General features: G+C 42.4%; 1 protein-coding gene across 8 annotated transcripts in view; it reads left to right on the top strand.

Moving 5' to 3' along the window:
• slc24a2a (solute carrier family 24 member 2a) overlaps nt 1–21852 on the top strand; it is a 60409-nt gene that overhangs the window by 1381 nt on the left and 37176 nt on the right. For 4 of the 8 annotated variants that reach the window (XM_033609660.2, XM_033609656.2, XM_078164217.1 and 1 more), the window contains exon 2: nt 230–1307. In XM_033609660.2, the coding sequence (XP_033465551.1) occupies nt 405–1307 (903 nt within the window). In that variant the 5' untranslated portion in view covers nt 230–404. Of the gene's footprint in view, nt 1–229; nt 1309–21852 lie in introns of all 8 variants that reach the window. The other 4 variants (XM_078164216.1, XM_078164215.1, XM_078164213.1 and 1 more) reach the window with 1 other exon arrangement.

Raw genomic sequence — 21852 nt, 5'->3', positions numbered from 1 at the left:
TAAAATGTTTTACATGATGGAGGTCAAACTGACAGAGATGAGCTCTCTGATGATTAAGAAATCAACTTTGTAACATCAAACTATTTATGCTGGCAAAGCTGAATCTTTAGAATAATACTTGTTTACTCAATATCCAGACAGCCTGTATTTTTATGTCAATTTTACAACCTTGAGTTTATTTCCTGATTCAATAATTCGTTTTCTTCATTCTGTCGACACTGTCCTGCAGAGGCTAATATGAAGACATCATTTGGCAAACCAGACCCTGGAAAGCACCCACAGTCCTTTCAACTGATTTGAAACTGAAAACAAGCACCATGCAGTGTCTCCGGTAAAACCTGCTCCCCACTCTCCCCTCTACCTACCCAGCCATTGAGAGTGAGGACACCACAAGCTGCACAGACATGGGTTCAGATCAGCCCTGCATGGATTCACCAGAGAGAAGGCCCATGGTGGGTGCTGCCTGTAAGCGGCAGGCCTACCGGTGTCTGCGGAGAAAGCTGAGGCCCGTGCGAATCTTAGGGTTCGTCCTCAGCCTGGTGGCCATAAGTGCTGTCTCCCTCAGTGCCTTGACCTGGAGTTCAGGGGGCTTCAGCGAGCCAGTGCTCCCCCAGGAGAGTCTCCACCAGTCGGCCCCCCACCGGACTCTACTTTTCACCCAACACCAGAGGGACCCTAACGTGTCAGCCGACATGCCAATAGCCATGAAATCTACAGCAGATAGCAACGACAGCCAGGGGGAGTACCCGCCAGACATTTTCACCCTTGAGGAGAGGCGCCAAGGAGCAGTGCTCCTCCACATGTTTGGCATGATCTACATGTTCATTGCCTTAGCCATAGTGTGCGACGAGTTCTTCGTCCCAGCGCTGACCGTCATCACGGAGAAGCTGTCCATTTCAGATGACGTAGCAGGTGCCACCTTCATGGCGGCAGGCGGCTCAGCCCCAGAGCTCTTCACCTCCATCATCGGTGTCTTCATCTCACACAGCAACGTGGGCATCGGGACCATCGTGGGCTCGGCCGTCTTCAACATCCTCTTCGTGATTGGGATGTGTGCCATCTTCTCTAAGGAGATCCTCAACTTAACATGGTGGCCGCTCTTCCGCGACGTCTCCTTCTACATCCTGGATCTGATCATGCTCATAATCTTCTTCCTGGATAACTTCATCTCCGTGTGGGAAAGTGTCGCCCTGCTCTCAGCCTACGCCACCTACGTGATCTTCATGAAGTGCAACAGCAGAGTCGAGAGCTTCGTCAAAAATTGCATGAGCAAGAACCAAGTGGTAGAAGTAGAAGTACAACCCAAGGTGAGTTGGTTTCTTGATCTGTATTACTTTCCTTCACCACCATCTTTTCTAAAAATACAATTTCATATGGAATGTCAGACTATAAGGAAGTTACAGTAGGTGTGCAGTAATGAGTTCTAGCACTTTGGCTGATAGAAATGACCTTCCATTTCTCCTCTGGCATGGGAGCACAAACTCATCCTTTTACACATATCATGCAGCTGATTTGTTATTGTGATGAAGTCAGCCTTACTGTGAGAACTGTTTCAGTTGAGCCAAAGATGAACCCAGTTTGTTTGTGGAGACGTGCTTTAAATTCCATGCATCTTTTTGTTCTCATCAACCTAATGAGCATTTTCAAAGGAGACCGCCATCTCACAGATGTCCCGCACTTTTAGACCATTCCATATACAACAACCGATGCCAAACTCATGTTTCATGAGAGGGATTTATGGCATACATGCTCATTAGTTGTGAATGAGGCAAATAACAGGAGCTCAGTGGGTGTAAAATATGGAGTCAACAACTAAACTGACCGTTGTGCATTAATGTGGCTTAAATGATGCTGCACAGGGCTGGCAAACAGTATTCCTCTGTGGGATTAATAAAACACAGTCAAATGTGTAATTCTGGGTTAAGCTCTACAAATTGTGTCCCGGTCTGACAAACAAATCCCTCCGAAAATCTCCAGAGCTATTTTTTCCTCCCAGTTAAAGATTTCCCACATTAATATTGTGTTTAAATAGTTCTGTAAACATGTCAACCACATACAGCTCAGTGAGGTGAACCACATGTAGTAAATGGCTTCAGGCTTGCAGCGGTCGTCTTGTTGGATGTGTGCGTTCCTCCATATTTTCTCTCATGGGAGATTCTTTATGTACAGTCATTTAGTTCAGTATTTAAATTTTTGCTCAGTGGCATAAGCAATGAATACTCCACAAACAAAAAAAACGCAGAAATCATTGTGTTACTTCGTATAACATTCGCCCCCTCAATGACACTCGAGGGCAAAAGACACTGCAGTGCAATTTGATACTGGTGTAGAGATTATCCAGACGGATTTAGATTTCTTTGTGACATGAGATGGAAATGAAATTTTGTGAAAGTTGCATTGTAAAGCTTTAATTAAATCGGGATTTATTTTAAGCACATAAAGGATATTTAAATGGCAGGTTTCACTATGTAGCGGAGGGGAAACTCTGGAAGAGTCGCCATTTGATTCGCACTGTGCAAAACCCAAAATGTGAAGCCACTGTCTTTATTTAAAAAGCAAGCATGAAAGCTGTTCTTTACTTCGGCTTCTATTCTATCATACGAAACTGATTTAGGGCTCCAGTGCAAGAAAAGAGTGAGAATAGAGGTGCACAGGCTGAGTGCCAGAGAAGACTCAGGTGACCTTGAGCTGCAATGGATTCTGGGTACTTTGGCCAACAGATCTGTGTGTGTCTTTGTGTGTGTGTGTGTGTTGAAAAACAACTTTTGATGGGGGGAAGAAATAGTGCGAGACAGATGAGTCGATCAAACCCCGCCATCACGTCTCATCTCCTAGGACGCTTACAGCAGATTTAGCCTCTCCTCTCTGTTGCATTGTGGGTAACAGTCCCACGGCTGCACCTCTCAGCATTTCTCTCAGCTTTAAAAAAACATATCAAACATAGCACATAAAAATGTGCAAAATTAAAGTCTTAAGCTTTTATTTTATCAGGTTGTCATTTATTTTGTAGTCTGGGTCTACAGGGTTAATGGAGCTGGAAAGGCACAAATATTATTAGAATATAATCATCTAAACATCCTTCTTTTAATCAAGCTTTGGCACTTTGGGGACATGTGTATTTCAAGACACATGTTATTTTGAGATTTAATTGGCAATTTAGCAGCCCTGTGTGTGTGTGTGTGTGTGTGTGTGTGTGTGTGTGTGTGTGTGTGTGTGTGTAAATTCATACATGAGTAATGGAGAGTAAAACAGGAGCCCAAGGACAAGTGTCCTGCAAAACATGATCGAGGGTCTGGTTTTGTGCTTTTCTGTCTTTCTATTTTTAAGCGACATTCACCACTATGAACGGAAAGCTGCGTTGTTGCTTTTTTTATAAGTTAATCATTTCCCCGTCATGACTGAGCTCCAAGGTGTCCTTAATCCTCCACATAGTGCTGTTGAAGTGTAAAGTATTGCATTGTAAGGACAATAGGGTATTATTCGACACCATGCCCTTGAACTAAACACTTGATTAAAATGGGCTTCCCTGTGATTATTTCGTGCATTATGATATTGGGACGTCCCTGTTGTGTGTTACATTGCTGCCATAGACAGAAACACAGGCAGTCAGCAGCAAAAGAGAAGCGGCGTTATGGTGTCACCCTAAGGATAAAAGTGCGTAGGTTTCTTGGCAGTTGGCCATAAACAATGCATGCTATAAATACCATGTAAGATTTGATTCAGAGAGTAACATGGGCAGCAGTGTGATGTTCTGCATTTAGTAGTCATCAGTCAGTTTTGTACCGTCTGCGACCGCTGCCTTTCATCTCGCTACAGAGCTGCTTGCACTGCGTTCTCTTTTTTATTATTGACATGAAAAGTTTCTTTTCTCAAACTTGTTTATTCTCCTCCTGGTAACATAAAAATAGCTGGCTTTGTTTCTCTCATTTTCTCAAAAATAATGCCTTAGCTCCCAGGCAGAGCGTTAAATGGTGAGAGGAGGGCTCGCTTTTCGATCATTTGACAGATCAGAGGTGTCTTTTTCTTTTCTTTTCTTTTTTTTTTTAGCCCAGGGATAAGGTGTAACATTATCAATACACCGCAAACAGAACTGTCAGATCTCAGCGTGGTTGCTAGGTCTATTTGAAGCCATTGTTTCACAGCAGTTCAATGGTCAGCCTCATCAAATGTAATCTGCAATAATCTCTCAATCCAGTTAACAGAACCGTGAATGCTCCATAATGCCATGCACTTAGACTGACTTGGAATTACGGCAAAATAGGATGGCAAAGGACGATGCTTTCAGCGCAACAACAAACTTTACATTTCAGGCAGATGGGAGGAAGTTCAACACCTCACAGAGTTTTAGGAGTGACAGCATGTGGATTCTTTCACGCTCGTCCCGTAAATCTTGGTGGTGCCTGCAGTTTTGAAATCCGTATGAAATCCTCTATTACTGTAACTGCTTAACACTGATGATGACAACTTGACACAAAGTTGCAGAATCTCAGCCGCCAGTGCGTGGAGATGAAAAATGAACTCTGCTCGCACCCACCATACCATGCTGAGAACTAAAAGATCATTTTTCCTCTAAATATGATGGTTTAGAAATTATACTTGAAGTCTAGTGTGCAGGATTTAGTGGCATTCGGCAGTAAGATTGCAGAACTGTAACTTCTCCTGTGTGCTAAGCATGTTGGAGAACTACAGTGACCGGCATGAAAACACAAATGGCCCTATGTAGAACCAGTGTTTGATTTGTCCATTCTTGGCTACTGTAGAAACAACATGGTGGACTGTGTGGAAGAGGACCCGCCCTGTATATAGATAGAAACGTCTCACTCTAAGGTAACGAAAACACAGTGCTTCTTATTTTCAGTTGATTAAAAACAAATGAAAACACAGTCATGAATATTAGATTCCATTTCTGCCAATAGATGCCCCTAAATCCCACACGCACTGGCCTTTTAATCTGCATTAACTGATTTTTTTTGGCCACTTGGGGGCAGTATAAACAAGCTGTCAACACAATATTGATATATTAACACCTTTTAAACAAGCTCCTAGGAACAGTGCAGGGTGACATAGTGGTCAAACTGCTGAAATTACAAGTTCCAAAAAGACTTAATCCTTTAGGCTTACATTGTAAAAGAGCTGTCTGTAAATCAGTGGATTTTGAGTGTCACAACCTCCGCAAGATGACTCATTTGACTATCTATATGTTATACTACAGTATGTGTTATTCCGTCAGATAACATTTTGAAAGTCTCGAAAAGCTGCACAACTGCATCATTTTTTATCCACATTCAAGTTAGCAGAGCGCTAAACTCGAAGTTAGTCAGCAGAAGTCTCTAGAGCGCCTATTCTACAGAGGCAGAGCACATGGTACCATGGTTTACACATGGTAGTTGAACTTTTTGGATTCATGTGCCATTGAGCAACTTTAATATGAATGAACAGGGCCTGCTTTCAATACTCTATCCAGTTATCTTTACACATCCATGCTTTTAAGTTTGCGATGTTAGCTAACAGTTGCTTATTTACACGTTCAGCACACATGGAGCAACATTAGCCTTTCTCTGAAGTTGTGTTTTGGCCACCTCATGAATTTATGTCAGCTGTTCACTCTTTTTTAGCTCTGTTTTGCTTTCCACCACTGCTGAGAGAAATAGTTGTCTCTATAGCTGCTAAATGCTCCACTACGTTTACCAGCCAGTTGCTAACTTTGTCTGTCTGATATTTAGTGGTAGGCAGGTAGCGTACAGTTGGTGCAGCCACTTGCTATGAACGCACAGACAGCAACGTTTATGGGCCATAAAGCCAAAACAATGAGCTGATCAAAAATTTAAAATTATTGATCAGAGCAAATTTGGAGCAGGATGACGAGAAAATTGAAATGACTTGACAATTTTTGCTACTTTTGAGTCAGAGTTGCATCTTTAGTTGATCCCAGTGCATGACTTGTGATTTCATTTGTTCATCTTTGACCCAAACAGATGTTGGAAGGATGTATTTACCTATTAGTTCTGGCCTGATTGGTGCCTAATACCTTTGTTTACCTAATGAGTGCTTAGCTGCTTGTTAATCTCACAACAAGGGCACTCTGCCTTAGCCCAGCGAGTTAGGTTGCCACCTCTGCCACTCTACCTCCTATGAGACGCAACCCTGCAGACTGGCCGTATATTCCTTGCTCTCATCTACTTTTAGCAATTCTGTTTGGAATCAGAATCTGTCTTTGAGGATTGACACATGACTTCAATAATTTAAATTCATTCAGAGGCCTGAGATGAAGTTTCCCTTTCACACATGTAGCACACTACTGATGCGTTTTCATCTTCTGGAAGTGCTCTGTTTGGTTTAGTTGATGGGTGTTGCCTGGGTAGAGCGTGCAGGAGGCAGGACATGACGCTGATGACACCATAGTCACATAGCCAGTTTGTATTTTGGTTGCAAACAACAGAGTCTGTTGTCGTCCCTTGAATTTTCCTGACAATTTCCGCTTTGGCCGACAGAAGTTCCCGACTCTTGTCATCTCTTTAGTTTGGCATTTTGTTGTCATCTCCATGTAAATTACCCGTTTGTCTTCACCAGCGGGTGTTTGTTTTATTCAGGTTTCATGTGAGCCACATGATAGAAGTGTCATCAACACACCCACTCGCTCGCTGTGAATTCTTCAGACAGTTACCTGCGCTTTTCACACATGGGCTCAATCAACCCTGTAGAGAGACATTGCACGGACTTTGTACTAGAAAGCTGGCGGGTTAAAGTCCCATTTTAATGTCCGATCCAACTGATTTGGACGTTTGCGTTGTCACATACAGCTGGTTTGAGTAATGTCTAGATAATTATAGGTTTGCAGTGCATGTGTGAAAGCTGCTATAGATACAACAGTGCCACGTGCAACAGGTCCAACAGGTGGTGGCAGACTGCAACTTCAAAAGCAACAGCTGCAATCTGCAATAAAACAGAGAGAGGATGAAGCAACTATGCATGGTTGGCAGGAAGTCCCGTGACATTTCCATCATTAATTGGTGTAAGAAATGCACGAAGCATTGCCTGAAAATTCACAATAATGCAGAAAATGTGTGTGTTTGATGCTTAAAATTTCCTGGGGGAGACCCTACGCTTAATGTGTCCCCCAAAATGTCGAAAAAACCCTGTGCCCCTGTCTGGAACAAATACTACCTTTGTTGTGTTGAAAATATTCTGTTTTGATGAGATATTTTGAGGCTATAGATGGTGTGTTTTTGCTATTTGACTGCAGTATATATGTAGCGTGCTACTGTAACTCTAACACATCTGTCACGTCACCCGCCTCTCTGCACTAGTGCCGAAGGGCGACTACAGTGTCACACAACTTGGCCCTGTGAGCTCTGAGGCTTCGTAGGTCAAAGATGGCGTCATTTTACTGTATTGTTGCTCTTAATTGTTGCATGTTCTCTTACAGTTAAGCTTCTTAATGTGGTGGTGTTGTCAGTGACTGGGAATTGACTTGGGCCCACGCACAAAGGACCGATTACTGACCACTAGGTCATAAAGAAGGGCTGAGGGAGGTCTACAACACACAGTGCCTTTTCCACCCCATCTGAGCGCATCTCACACTCACACAGTCAGTAAATCCTTGCCACACAGACTGCAGAGACACAGTTCAAGGTCACAATAGAGCTCGAGGCTCCTACGTTTGCCTCAGAAGCTTGGAAAGATCACGGCAACACAAGATGGAGGAGTATGAATATCACTAGCTCGAGGTTTGCTCTGCTTCAGCCATTTTTTCACCGGAAAAGCAACAGATGTGTGTGTGTGTGCTACAGTTGGCTTTGCATGCTGATGGTGTCCCACTGAAGCAATCATTTGTCCAACCCTTTTCTTTTTCTTGCTGTGTGCAAAAAAAAAAAAGGACCAGTATGCCAAGCCAATCAATGCTGGCATCTTAACCACACTTCACAGTGAGTGAGGAAAAGTAGCATTTTTTCATTCCGATCAGTAACGCTTCTTCTTTTTGCAGCTATTGTAATACCCTCTCTAAACCTCTTTAAAGAGCTCAGTTTAGGCCTGAAATGGCATAAAGTCAGATTTATTACGAGCAGCAGTGCAGGCTTGCTCTGGCTGTACATGGCATTAGTAGGGTCTTTCATCATATGCACACCCACCCCGCCGCCCCCTCCTCAGGACCACCTCACCAGGCCAGCCCAGGCTTATCTTGTTATCTTGTGGCCTCTCTCATTGTTTGGCTGATGGACTGACTGGCTGCTTTTGAAAATACTGGCTCAGGCAGATCAGATTAGCCAGCGCTTTGTGCGCTACGGTTTTAGGGAAGACGGAGGAGTGACGAGCCCCCCTCCACTTGTTACCATCATTGTGACACACCAAAAGTCAGACGAGTTTGTCAGTGGGGATAATGAAGTCACTCTGTCATTTTAGCGCGGCCACATCTGACAGCACACCACAAACAACTGGACAACTGGTAGATGAAGAGCAAATAGGATCTTCCGATGTATAAGTGAGCTAAATTTAGGTTCAGTGAATTAAGTAATGTCAGCAAAAGAATGAGCACATAAAATAAGTAATTGTAAGAAATCCAAAAGAGAGTCTCAACCAACCACATCATTAGATGCCTGCTACCGTCAACGCTGGGTAAGCCAGCGTGTATCGAGGCAGATGTTGGTTCTGCCGAGATGGAAGGTGTGACCTCTGATGTATTACCAAGCTATAAATAGCGTCACAGAGGCGAGATCTTCCATCAGGATGCGCTTCAAAGATCACTTACAAAGCGGGTTCTGTGCAGGGAGCAGACTGTTTGTGTTTCCTCCCTGTGAACTTAGACATTCATGCGGGCACCAGTGGTGATGCTGTACACCTCCTGTATATTCACACATGAGACCTGCTGTTGCACGCTGCACAGTGTGCTGTTTCTTTTTATATTTTTATCCAGTGCATTCCGAGCAAGCTCCCACCTCATACACTATAATACCAGGCTGCCCTGCATGAACTCCGGCACTAGCTGTTTATTTTTGTCCTGTGTGACGTATTCACGGGATTATCTCCTATTATGACTACCTAATTTTCAGCAAAATCCAGATGTGCACTGCTGAACTCCTACCAAATTATAAATTACATCCGTCTCAGATTGCCTCGTTGGGCTTGAACGGATTCGGCTGTAATAAAAGCAGTTGTCAAGCTAGTTTCTAGGAACTGTTGTCTGCATGCAGTGAGAGTGTGGTTTGCACAAAAGAAACCTAATTTAAGTTGTATGCATGTACAGATTGTGGGCTACTATGATTGAACTTTAAAAAATGTAATTTCTTCTTGCAGTTTAATTTATATGGCATGCGCCCTTGTCCTTGATTTGCACTGTGAAAGCAGTGAGAGTTTTCATGTTTGTATCGTTCAAAAGGAGAGTTGTAGAAGTGACCTTGGTTTAAACTGAATGAAAAATAGGTAGAAGTCGATAATGCTTGTGTGCATGTCATACAGGCCCAAGGTTACTGGGCAGTAGGTAGAAACCAAATAGGAGCTCTCTACAGTGAATACAAAAGCATAGTTTAACATATCAGAAAGTAGCAGAAAAATAGTTTAATGGGTGGTTTGATGCCTGAGTTATTGAGCAAAGTTTAATTGTAAATAATTGAAGCTGTCTTTGTTATGTAATTATCGCAGTATATGTGTATGCACATGGGTTTGCACACGCATCTGCACACATCTACTCAGAAACAGAATGGTTTTGGCGCTTGAGCTCAGCCAGCAACAACAGAGCCAGAGTCCAATAATTTAAAAATAGAAAGCCTGCGACTTTGATCTCACCATGACGATGAGGAGTCCAAGTTTTATCATCCGTTCCAGCTGTGGCTCCTTGTCTAAGGAGGGGGAGGGGGAGAGCGCTACTGTAGAGCCAGTAATTAGATTTCCTGTTTTGGAGGTTTTACCTTATTGTTGGGCAGTTAGACCAGTCAATAGAGATAAAGGTATTGTTCAGAATAAAGTAACGGGCCAATCAAAACACACAGTGTTGGGTTGTAGGGAACTCGGATGTAGGGCTGCTGAGCCAAAGTTGCTGCTCTCCCTGCTTCTCTCTTGTTGTCCGCAATTATTCTGCGAGCTCTCTTGGCAGTGTCGTCACTCGTCGGCGCCCCTGCTTTTGTCAAAATTCAGTTTAATTGCATTCAATGGTAATAATCGTGCAAATGAAGTTCTCATTTGCATCGCAGGTGCTGATGGCTGCTTTTTTTGTCGTCCTTGATTGGTTATCGCACTGTTTGGCTCCATTCTTATCAGAGTGGACAGTGGCTCTTCACGGTCTCCTCAGTGCTGTGAATGGCTCGAAGGTCACCCTGTCACTCATTACGTATAATACTTATTATTGTCTGTGTTATTATCAAAACAAAAACAACAAAGCAATGAAGCTTATTATTTTTGCCCCTAAAAAGATCATTATACATGCAAAGCAGAGCCATTATGAGTCGGCTTACATAACAAAAAGAAATGTGTACTTGCCCGTATTATCAGTGGCTTCTTAGTTTATTTCTGCAGAAAAATCTTCATTTCATCTTGCTCTTATATGATGTGTACATTGACTTTGCTCTCACTTCACACACTTTTTTTTCATAAAACTGGGCTGTCTATGCAGTAGACAAACATAAATACTTTTAAAATTGGTGCTTCGTGAAAAGAGAAAACATAGAAAAAGGGCTGTGGCATTTAATTGCTCAATAGGTAGAAAACCTACAACGACCAGAACGTACCGCACCATATTGGACCAATAAACGCTCCCACTGGTGAGTGATGTAATGCTAGTTTCCCATCCAAAAACAATATGGCAGCTCACTGGTACTAAAATCTTGTACTACAGTTAAACAGTACGTTAAAATGCGTTTCGGAAAACATTTTAGGCGAGAAATAAGCAATGTGGTAACAGATTCTCGGTTTGTATTTGATCAGCACTGCCTGGTTTTACTTTGATCTGAGTTTGGTCCAAGTTTGAGAGAAAGAGAGAGGCATCTCTCTTGTACTACTTATACTATGTGTCCTAATACAGAACGTGTCATCCGGCGGATTTGAGTTGCAAAATGAGCGGGGAGATCCAGGCGCTGGCAAGATGGAGGGCTGTTTACTGTAGTTCACTGACACATGCTACCTACATTGCTGTGATGCAGAGCCTGTTGAAAATTGGCAAAATTGGCATTAATGAGACCGCATATGAAATAATTTACATTTCACTGAAGGGTATTTTGTATGATTTCATGTGACAAATAAATTGATTGACAAAAGCTGCTATTTTCCTATCTGCCTGTATTACAGTGATTTGAATTTTACAGTACTGATGTTGGTAGCTTCCGTATGTGTATTGTTGTTGCCAGCATTAACATACTGGGCTCTAGTTTCCCGGCGCAGCGCAGGGTGGCGAACCCCGCGCAGAGCTAGTTTCGAGCAGCGCAACCCGAGGCGCGCTCAGTTTGGTAGTTTGGCAGACCGAAGTGCGCTGAGATGGGTGTGGTGGCGCAGCAGGGGGAGGTGTCGACAGATCCAGCTTGGCGCAGTGACAGTTTCGTGCCAAAAGGCTTTGCCGAAGGTGCGCTAAAAGCTCGCCAGCTGAAACCAGGTCTACTGTCAGCGCAGCCGGTGTAAGCTGAAGTTTGGCTGACCAGCGGACAGTGCGCACATGTCACCAAAACCTCACAGACAGGTTTCCAGAATATGAGGCACATTAACGATGCAATAAATACCCAAAAAACACTATTCAATGCAACTATCTGCAATCAGCACATAAATGTATCTCTATATTGACTGTCCCGTCACATCTGATGTCAGATCAAAGGAAATTGGCACCGTTTGGCACATGTAATGGAAACCCAACCTGATTTGATTAACACAGTTGCAAACTAATGAGTTCACATCCCTCTCAGCCAACCACAAACAGCCACAGCATCAGATAGGGAGAATATATTCAGCATCTGTCATCTTAGAAAAGTCAAAAGAAAAGAAACAGAGTGAGACTGCGAGAGAGAAAGAGAGAGCGCGTGCGCACGAGAGAAACGCAACATTGATTTACAGTTGTGGTGACCTCCTCCCAGGCTACCTTTGCATCATCAGCCCGTGGAGGTCTGCTCGCAGTTCCGTATATTTGGACACTGCGAGCAGACCTCCCGGACCAAAACATCAGTTTCCTTCTGGGAGAAGTTTGGCCGTCTGACGCTGCTGCTCTCTTCTGCCATGGCGAATTGAGTAAACTCTCATTACACCTTCGCGCGGCGCATTTAAGGGCGAGGAGAGGGGCTCATTTGATTGGTGTGATGTGTGTAAAACCCACTCCACGCCTTCTCTCCTCCCTCTTTCCAACTTGCGCAGGTAGGAGGGACGGAGGTGAGAAAGAGGAGTAGCTGCGCCAGGCGCACAGTGTGCCAAACTTGCAAAATCCGCCTGGCCACACCCAGCTGGCGAAGCGCAGGTGCGATGCGCCCCCGCCTCGCCCGGTCTGTGAAACTAGAGCCCAATGAGTCTAGAGTATGAGAAAAAGTTCATCGATTAAACAAGTTTGATAATAGAATGATGTTTAAAGTCAAAAAAGTCCAAAATTCCCTGGTTTTATTTCATGAATAATCAAGATGATAATCTGCAGATAAATATTGGAAATAGTTTCAGCCCTCCCTGAGTCTGTAAGAAGATAAAGTGTTAGATAATGCTGGTTTTAAAAGGCATAATGGAATTTGTATTGTTTGTAAAACTCCTGTAGGTGAATTTAAGTGTAGAGGGGATGAGAATGCATCGATATGTTATCTTCATTTCTTTATCTCTCTGATTTTATTCCAGTGGTAAAGCACTGCCATAAGTGCTTTGAAAAGTCAAGTTACAGCTCATCACAGACTGCATGCTTATTTTTAGTCAAACTGAACCCAGTCTGTGCTCACGGTGTAGGACCATGGACAGCATCAGCTACCTCACTGGTCTTGAACACGTTTATATATAAGTGGCTGCGATGCTGTGGTCCATTTCTTTTCCTTCAACTTCAATCCATCCCCTTCTTACTGTGCATTCATGTGAAATGTGGGATCAATTTTCACCATCGCTCTTCGCATCAAGGGCTACTCATAATACCTTGTGGAAAGCCAAGTCAGACAGAGTCAGCAATGCAGCAATATGCTTAATGCGATCTGCTTAATGCGACCTGCTTGTTGTCAGTCTTCATTGGTGTTTTATGGTTCTGTTTTTGGTGACATGTGTAAGTCATGCCAACTTGAGAGTTTCAACTGCTCCTCTACGTAGCACTCACACTAAAACTAACTCTGAAACAAGTGTAAGGGTTAAAGAGATGATTTGGGACAGAGCCCAAGTCACTCTGCAAGTGGAGGGTGGTTTCCTGAAATAGGTTACACAGACAGTTGATCAAAGAGGCTCGAAGCCGCCATATGAGATGGTCCACACAGAGGGCTGGATCTGGATCATTAATGTTGTTAGTCTTTAATGCTTAGTGAGAGTGTATTTTGATATGACCTAGACAGTCTGAATAGCTCTGGCTCCAGCTGTAACTGCTGTCTTCATCAGAAGCCATTTCTAGTTGATTTGTCCATTGTTTGGACCGTAGGGTAATTTTAGCTCCTGAGGTTGCAGGGATTCAGATCACCAGATCACCCTAGGTATACATTTTTATTTCACTATAATCTTTGACACGTCTGATGATTATTTTCCCAACATATGATCCTTGCCAATTTAAGTCAGTGGCTCAAGGTCATGAAGGTCAAGGCATACATGTATTCTCATTTAGTAATGCCGGCCTCTGATACAAAGAATTTCTGGAAAACTTGAAATGAGAGATTGTTGCCCAACCCCCCCCCCCCCCCCTTTTTTCCCCAAGGGAGAGCCTGAAGGTGAAACGTTGAGGCTTGCAAGAAACTGAAAGCCTGATCGATCAAGGGCTATTTTTGAAAGCGGGGTCGAATTAGCTAATGTAACTGCACTGTAAAAGCATCATGTGAAGGGCATCAAGATCCCTATCTCGTTGGTGTATGAAATGACACACACAACCCAGCGAGACAGAAGCCGCGCATATGGTCGGAGGTGGCCGAGGACCGGCGGGCCTTACGTACTTAGCTCCTTCCTTGGGGGGATTTCTGACCCTCAACATCAGCCTGGCTAAGCTGCAGCAGCTGAACATTACATCAGCCCAGAGAGTTGTGGCTCATGTAATACCCGTAATTTGTGAAATCCAGGACAAGTGCTGGTCTATAGATCTCACAGTTGCAGACAGACCTGACATCACGCAGATAACCACAGAGAATTTTAAACTGAATTTAAGAGAGTAAACTCTTAAAATGGAAGTGATTGCAATCAGACTGTCTCTAATGAGCTAATTAGAAAACACTCTGGTGCTCAGCGAATCTGCTGAAAGCCTCTTCTCCTCTGTTCTTGTCTAAGAGGGTTACCACTTGTTATGTCCATCAGTGATAGACGGAGATACAGGAGGCTGCCCCTCAACCCACCCCCACTCCAGCCCGTCAAGGTGACCTGAAAGGGCTCAATCAGCATATTACCCCATCTGTATTCAGTGTGACTGGCTGACATGACTTGCAAGCAACGACGCTTGCTCTGCACACTTCCACCTCCACCTCCTCTCCAAGATAAGGGTCTTCTGTGTGTGCACGTTGCCTCAGATAGGAGGTGACTGTCTGCTAACCTGCTGACAATGCAACAAAATGACAAAGCAAGTCAGTGGCCAAGATTATGTGAATGGGGTGACATAAAGTAATAGTTGCAGCCTAGTAACCACAAATCAGAATCTGTTGACGATGTGGGCTTTGTCAATTAATATTTTAGTAGGATTTAATTGCAACACTAAATAAAACTGAGCTTAAGTCTGGAGATAATTTATATTTTTCTTATTATCAACAAATCCAATGAAAAGACTGAAACCAAAAAATAGAGAGATCCCAATGACAATAAATGCCTGTGTATCCAAAGCATGATATATCGTAATCCTTTGTACCATCAAGTGTCATTGTTGTCTTAAAACTAAATTACACTGTCTGCACATATGCCAATATTTTTTTAAACTGACATTTTCCCCCTCAGTTTTAAAAAATAATTCTGTCCACACGACCTTTGTTTTCCAAAGTATGTCTGTCCACACTAGAGAGCAAAAACAACTCCAACTGATCACCATTAGCTGTCTCCAGCTGTCTCCCTTCATCACAAAGGTAGTCGGCTAATGTTACCTTTTTCAGAACACCTACTGGAAATCTCCTCAGGATGAAGAACCACACTCAAAGATAAGATGGTGCTCTGTAGAAGTTCTCCTTCCATTCCTCATCAGCAGCAGTCCCATTGTTGCCATCCCAAAACCTGATCCAAAACCACCGTTTCTGGCGGACTTTAAACCGTGAACGCTGAGGTGGTGCAAAAACATTGGCTGCAGCAGATGCCTCCGTTCGTCCATGACGTTGTGCAGCAATACTAAGTTTAAGGGCCGTTTCATAGTTGAGGCACACAACGTAAGCAAGTGACGCAAGCGACGCGCTTCCTTTCATAGTCAACACATTGAACGCAAGCGACACGGGCGACACTTGAAATGCAATACATCGCTCGCGCAATAGGGGGTAACAGAGTCAAAGGTACATTCCGGCTAGCTAGTACTGCTCTAGCTAGCTTGTACTGCAGGGCACTAGAACTGTCATATAAATGGGGGTGTGCCCGTATGAGTTCGCAAAGTTTTTCCTCCTCGCCCGCCATATTTCATACCTGCTTCTTCTGTGAATAACAAAAAGTGGTTAATTTCAAGTACATCACTTGCATGATCACCCCAGCTGGCAACGCATGGTATTACACGCGTCGCTGCGTTGCCTATCAAAATAATGGACAACACATTTTGAGACGCAAGCACGCATCATGGCAGCCAGTGTGTCTTGATGCGTCCAAATGCAGTCATGTTTGCGTGCCTTTGCGTCGACTATGAAACGGCCCCTAGTGTGAAGTAGTCATTAGACCAAGCAGTGCTAACAAAACATTAGCAAACCGGTAGTCTGTCATTGTTGTTTCTACAATACATTACAGTGGTCTTGCGCAAATTGAGATTCCGTCATCATTTCCTAAAATCTCTGTTAGCGTGTGGACGAGAGGCAAAAACATAGAGAAAAAATATACTTTTACAAAAAAAAATCTGTATACGTTTACCAAATGTGTATTAATCTGCAGGTCAAAACAGTCCTTAACAAATGCACTGTTTACCCTTGTCTGTGTTACATTTGATTGAAACTATCATGCCCAGTGGTTTTAGTAAATTACTGAGCTTTTTTAAAAGTTGAAACTATATATTTGTTAGTCATTTTTAAAGACTTGAGAAGGGAATGAATGGGTTAAGGCCGGCAGACAGGCTGGGGAAAACGGAAAGTATTGAGTGATGAACTAAGTGTTGGTTATGCTCTTCTACTGGGATTTGTTAACCAGCCTAAGCCTTTAAAATAGGTCCAAATAACAACTGATCAATTAGCTGGATCTTTAGACTTGAAATATTAATGAAAGTGACTGTCAGTAGACACTACAGATAATTTAGCTAAGTACTGGTTAGAGAACACACACTTAGCACAAAAGTTCACTGTAAATTTTGTGCATCTAAAAACCATTCAGTCCATCAAATGTTTTCGTTTCTTGGTTTCATTTTTATTGACAGAAAAATCAGCTGTTCAGAGATCGGCATTGCATATTAGGTTTGGGAAGTGTAAAACTTGCCAAGCTTGCAGAGCAAGCATGTTTACTTTGCCATTACTTTGAACTCCTCATCATGTTATGGGTGAGTTCCTGTTCACTAATAACATTGACAACGATCTCCGAATCCAGGCAAACTTAATACAGCATCGTACTGTATCTTGGTTTCAGTTTACATTGGCGGGCAACTGGAGCACAGATGTCTCAACCTCTCAGCTTCTGGTGGCTCAGTTTTTGTAGTCCCATCTAGGAACTGGCACTAGTATCTCTGACTCTGTGTGTCTGTGTGTATTTATATGGACAGCATGGTAGAAATGTGAAGTTATCCAGAATGTCATCTGGGGTTAATGCATTGATGCTGCAAAGTCATAATACTAGCAAGAAGGAAACTAAGAGAGAGGGAAAAGAAACCCTCACAGTAATAACTGTACCTAGGAATACATCATTAGTGGAAGGCAGAATTATCAAGAACGAGACAGCAATACTGAGAAAACTGGAAAGTACCGTGGATGCTACAGTGTTGACATGTTATTCCTATAACCAATACCTGGAAAAAGCACGACTGCCCCGTTGCCTCTGGGCGACGAGATTTGGACCACTGTCAACGATTGAGTTCAGTCCAATCATCCCCGCTGAGAACCGCTGCTCTCTGTAAAATGAATCACGAACTGATGAGACAGTAAGACCAGGTCTGATTCAGCTGAAGCCAAACAAAAGACAAGAAAATAACTTCATCAAAAAACTCTTAGGTCATGCAGGTAAACAGGAGAGGCCAGCTAAAAAAAAAAAAAAAAAATCTGGGGCAGAGAGTGCTGCAGCAGGAGCACAGTGGACGCGCTGCAGAATATAAATGCAGACTCCAGGAAGAAACTTCTGCTCATTGTTTGCTACAGTCTCAAAAACAAAGAACCCTGTTCAGCCTTTTATTGTTTACAGCATCCGCAGATCAAAACCAGCTCTGATCTGACAGGAGCGACAAACTACAGATTTGATCAGGTTTGGAGGAGGTCATTATTCCACCTAAAACATTACGTTGCACATTCAGTGTGCTGAATAAGTGAATAAATCACTTCTGGGACATTATTACTGACTCAGGATTCACTTTTTACACTACGAGCACATGGAGCACTGATAGGGAAATGACTTGTTCCTGATCAAACCCAGCTTTTGGTGATTACATTCACTTGCAAAAATGACACTGCAGTTTTTGTTCCCCTATTTGTCTCCCAAAAGCCTGAGTCTCATTGGTTCACGGGAGGAGCAAAGGGAGTAAGAGGAAGCAATTTTGGCTTAGTCCTGGTGAGCACTGCCTTGTGGGAAATCAGCGTCGTGGCAGCTCCTGTAATTAGTTCTGCTTGTTAGAAAAATGAAGGGGTTACTAATTAGCAAGTGGATGGCTTCTTGACTTGTTGTGCATCTTTTCCCTCCTTTCCTTGAAGATCATCATTATCGTCTCCAGGCAAAACGGGAAAGGGGGGGAAGAGAAGGAGCTGGTGCTCAGTCGTGCTGCTCAACAGTTTAGCTTTAACACGAAGGATCTAGATGGACAAATCTCGAAGGGTGTTCTGTCATGCTCTGACAGACAGGCTGCCTACTGTAAGCATGTGCAGGCAAACGGCTGGAGCAGTGCAAGATTTCACTTTGCAAGTTTGCTTTACAAGGCAGGCAGTCTGGATTTCACATATCTGTACATGCACAGGCTCACAGATGGTTTATTTATAGCACATCTACTACAGCTTCAATATTTAAGAAGTTATCACGCAAGGAATGTCACATCTACTGTAAAGCAACCTTTGTCTCAACACGCTGGTCTGTCTAGCTTAACTCTTGGTTTGTACACATTATTCTTCTCAGCATTACATTTTGACAACCACTAAATTTCATTGTAAAGAACCTTTTTGGGCTTGCTTGTCATTTATAGTAAAAGTAGCTTAATATCATACAGATGTCAGAATATTTTCAATTACCTCGACCAAAAAACAAAAGCTAAAGCGCCGAAATTAAGTTCCGACTCTGTATTGTATAAACTTAGGTAAAGTGTGTGTGGGTTAGTAGATACTTGAAAAGTTTCTCCATCACACTCATTAATTCCCTTGTCCAAATTTCTCACTGTATTAATGAGATGATTCATTCAGTGCCGTACTTGTGAGAATCCCAAAACATTTATGTGATGCCACTTGAGTCTTGAAGGGATAATTTATTGCTTTGGAAATAACAGTAAGTGGTGTATTTTAATGACAGTAGGACCAAATGTGACACTGAGAAGCAGGGGCCTCATTACAGAAGCTTCCCAAGTCTGAAATGCTATCTTATCTTAGTTTAGGATGACATTTAGGATTTTTGGTGTTACAGAAACATGTTGACTAACTTCATTTTGGGGAAATTCCTGTCTTGTCCCACCATAGGAATTTAGCTATTTCAGAAGCATCTAATGTAGAGATTTCCCATGTTTGAGATCTTAAGTTATGATGGCATAGACCCTGTCTGAAATTCAAAATAGCCCCCAAAAATGATCTGTATGGCAATGACAGTGAAGATGGGGAACAACATGAACACTGAAATATTATGATTGAAGGCTACCCAAACCACAATACTCTTTAAATCACATGAAATAATTCAGATTAATTAATTGGAATTAATTAAAATAAAAAATAATGAGACGTGGGGTTTTGTCTCCTCCACCGACACAGTCACTGCCCCTGATTCCTCGTAGCTAATTGAATGCCCTTTTGTCCATGATAGCAAGCTAGCTAGCCAGAGAGCTGTTTATATTATTTCTTGTCCATCTCGAGAAGCCTACCGGTACATTCTAAACATAAATACTAGAGTGCCATTTGAAGAATCAAGTTTACAGGTATAGTTATTATTTCTTATGGTAAGATAGGAGGTCTGAAATAAGATAGGACACAGCATTGAGTTTAAGAATTGCCAGCGGTGTGCACTTGAGTCACATGACTTGGACTCGAGTCAGACTTGAGTCGCAAATTTGATGACTTTAGACCCGACAAAATAAAAAGAAGACCTGCAACTCGACTTCACTTGGACTTGAGCCTTTTGACTTGAAAATTCTCAAGCCCAAAGATCAAAAAGTATGCTATTTAAAAATTGTGCCATGGATCAATTGATTTCCCTTCATTTCTTGAATCATCTTCCATTAAAACTATTCATTCCCAACAAGCTGACACTTATGCTGCATTCCAGGGAACCTGTAACTCATGTTTTTACAACCTTCTACCTGTGAAAGTGCACTGGAACGGCAGTCAAACCCGTAACTTACCACCCGTGAACTCGTACCAGATCGATGTACTCCCAGTTACACTTTCTGACGTCACACAGCCCTCTAAACCAATTACCTTACTCCTCTAAACAACAAAGGCAGCCCTATGGATGAGGTGTTGATGCAGGTGATACACAGTGAGAAATAGACATAAAATAACCCTAATGTTAACGCATTATTGGCAGCCGCTCTAACAGCTGGTTTCCAGTGCAAGAAAAAAATCAATACAATATACGTTTCCAAACACACAGATAACGTAAAATAAAAAGTATAATAGCATCTGTGACCTTATGCGCAGTTTCTCCGTTTCACTCAATTGAGCAAGGAACTGGCCCCTTTGGTGACAGAAGTGATCATAAACAAACATAAACCCCGCACCGTCCGCCATGTTGCTTTGAGAGTTTGGCGTGACTTGCCTGAAAAGCTATGAAGTCGTGAGTCGTGACTTGAAGTGGTGACTTATGGGCTCAGAAACTTGCCTGGAACGCAGCATTAATCCACTTTGTTTGAACCACTCCAACAACCTCCAGTCAAGTTGCAGGAGAGAACCATGAGGAGCTAATGTTACATTTGTGAGCACCAGTTGGAAAAAAATTATACCAAAAATGATTTTGTTCGTCATTTGAAGGTGCACAAAGAAAAGTCTAGGCTAATATTAACATAGTTAGGAAGCTAATCCGTAGCCAACGTTAGCTTAACAGCAGAAACGTATTAACACCAATAAAAATTATACCAAAGATAATTTTGTTTGAGTATAAAAACTGTGGTGGTCAACAAAACAAAAAAACAAATTACAGTATGCAAAACATGTGGGTTGAAAAATACAGACAGACAGAGACGCAACAACTTCCAACTTTGTTCAACATTTGAAGGTGCACAAAGAGCAGTAAGTTGAAGCTAATATTAGCATAGTTAGCAAGCTAATGCAAAGCTAATGTTAGCTTAACAACTAAGTAGCTTTTAAACAAACTTATTCTAAAAAAAAAATACAAATTATAAGACGCTATCATGATTTTCGTAAATTTATTGTTAAAATTGCATTGCATTTAGTAAAGAGTGCATTATGACTTGTTTAAGACTCAAAATTTAAAGTTTAGGATTCTGGACTTGATTTGGAGCTTGTTGGTCTTTACTGTACTTTTTAGGGACCTTTTAGTCTCCACTTGGGACCTGAGTGCAAAAACTTAAAACTTACTTGTGACTTTCAAAACAACGAATTGGTCCCACCTCTTGGAATTGCTTCTGTAATAGGAAGATAGGACAAGCAGTTAGGCTATTCTTCTGTAATGAGGTCCCAGTATCTCAGATGATGGTCCCTACTTTCATATGATCCACATTTAGATTTTGAAATTCAATTCCCTACAAACTGTCAGAAAACCTAGCAGTGCTGAAAAGGAAATTAAATCAAAGTGTTATGGAAAGTGGCTCATAAGATTTATGAAATGTAATGCTGATTGCTGTTATCACAATTCTTTATATATCCAGGGTATATGAAGGATTTGAAGGATCAAGCACAGCTATGATGGATTTAATCACACTCTGCCATTTGCATACGAGAAAGTGTGTAAAAAAAAAAAAGAAAAAAATAAAGAAGCTATTATTCTCCTGTGTAATTTGACTTGGATGTCGAAGCATAAAGGAAATGCAAATCAAACTCATCCAGAAATAGACCCCTTTTGTGCACTCAGATTGCATATGAGAAGACCTATAATCCGCCGCTGATGTTCGAAAGTCAGTCCTTCCAGCTCTGCTTTCAGCGTTCCACCAATGTGCTCAGATTCCTCCGAAAGTAACGCCCCCCCCCTCCGTCTTTAAGCTGTGGGCAATTTGATTGTTGAAAGCGGAAGCGCTGTTGCATGATGTCACACTCTCCATCGATAATTCTCCGTAACATGGCGTTACATGCG

This window comes from Epinephelus lanceolatus, chromosome 22, assembly GCF_041903045.1.
Source record: "Epinephelus lanceolatus isolate andai-2023 chromosome 22, ASM4190304v1, whole genome shotgun sequence".
NCBI classification, from domain to species: Eukaryota; Metazoa; Chordata; class Actinopteri; order Perciformes; family Serranidae; genus Epinephelus; species Epinephelus lanceolatus.
Note: the sequence above shows the minus strand (reverse complement) of the source record. Positions and strands in the feature narration are given on the sequence as shown.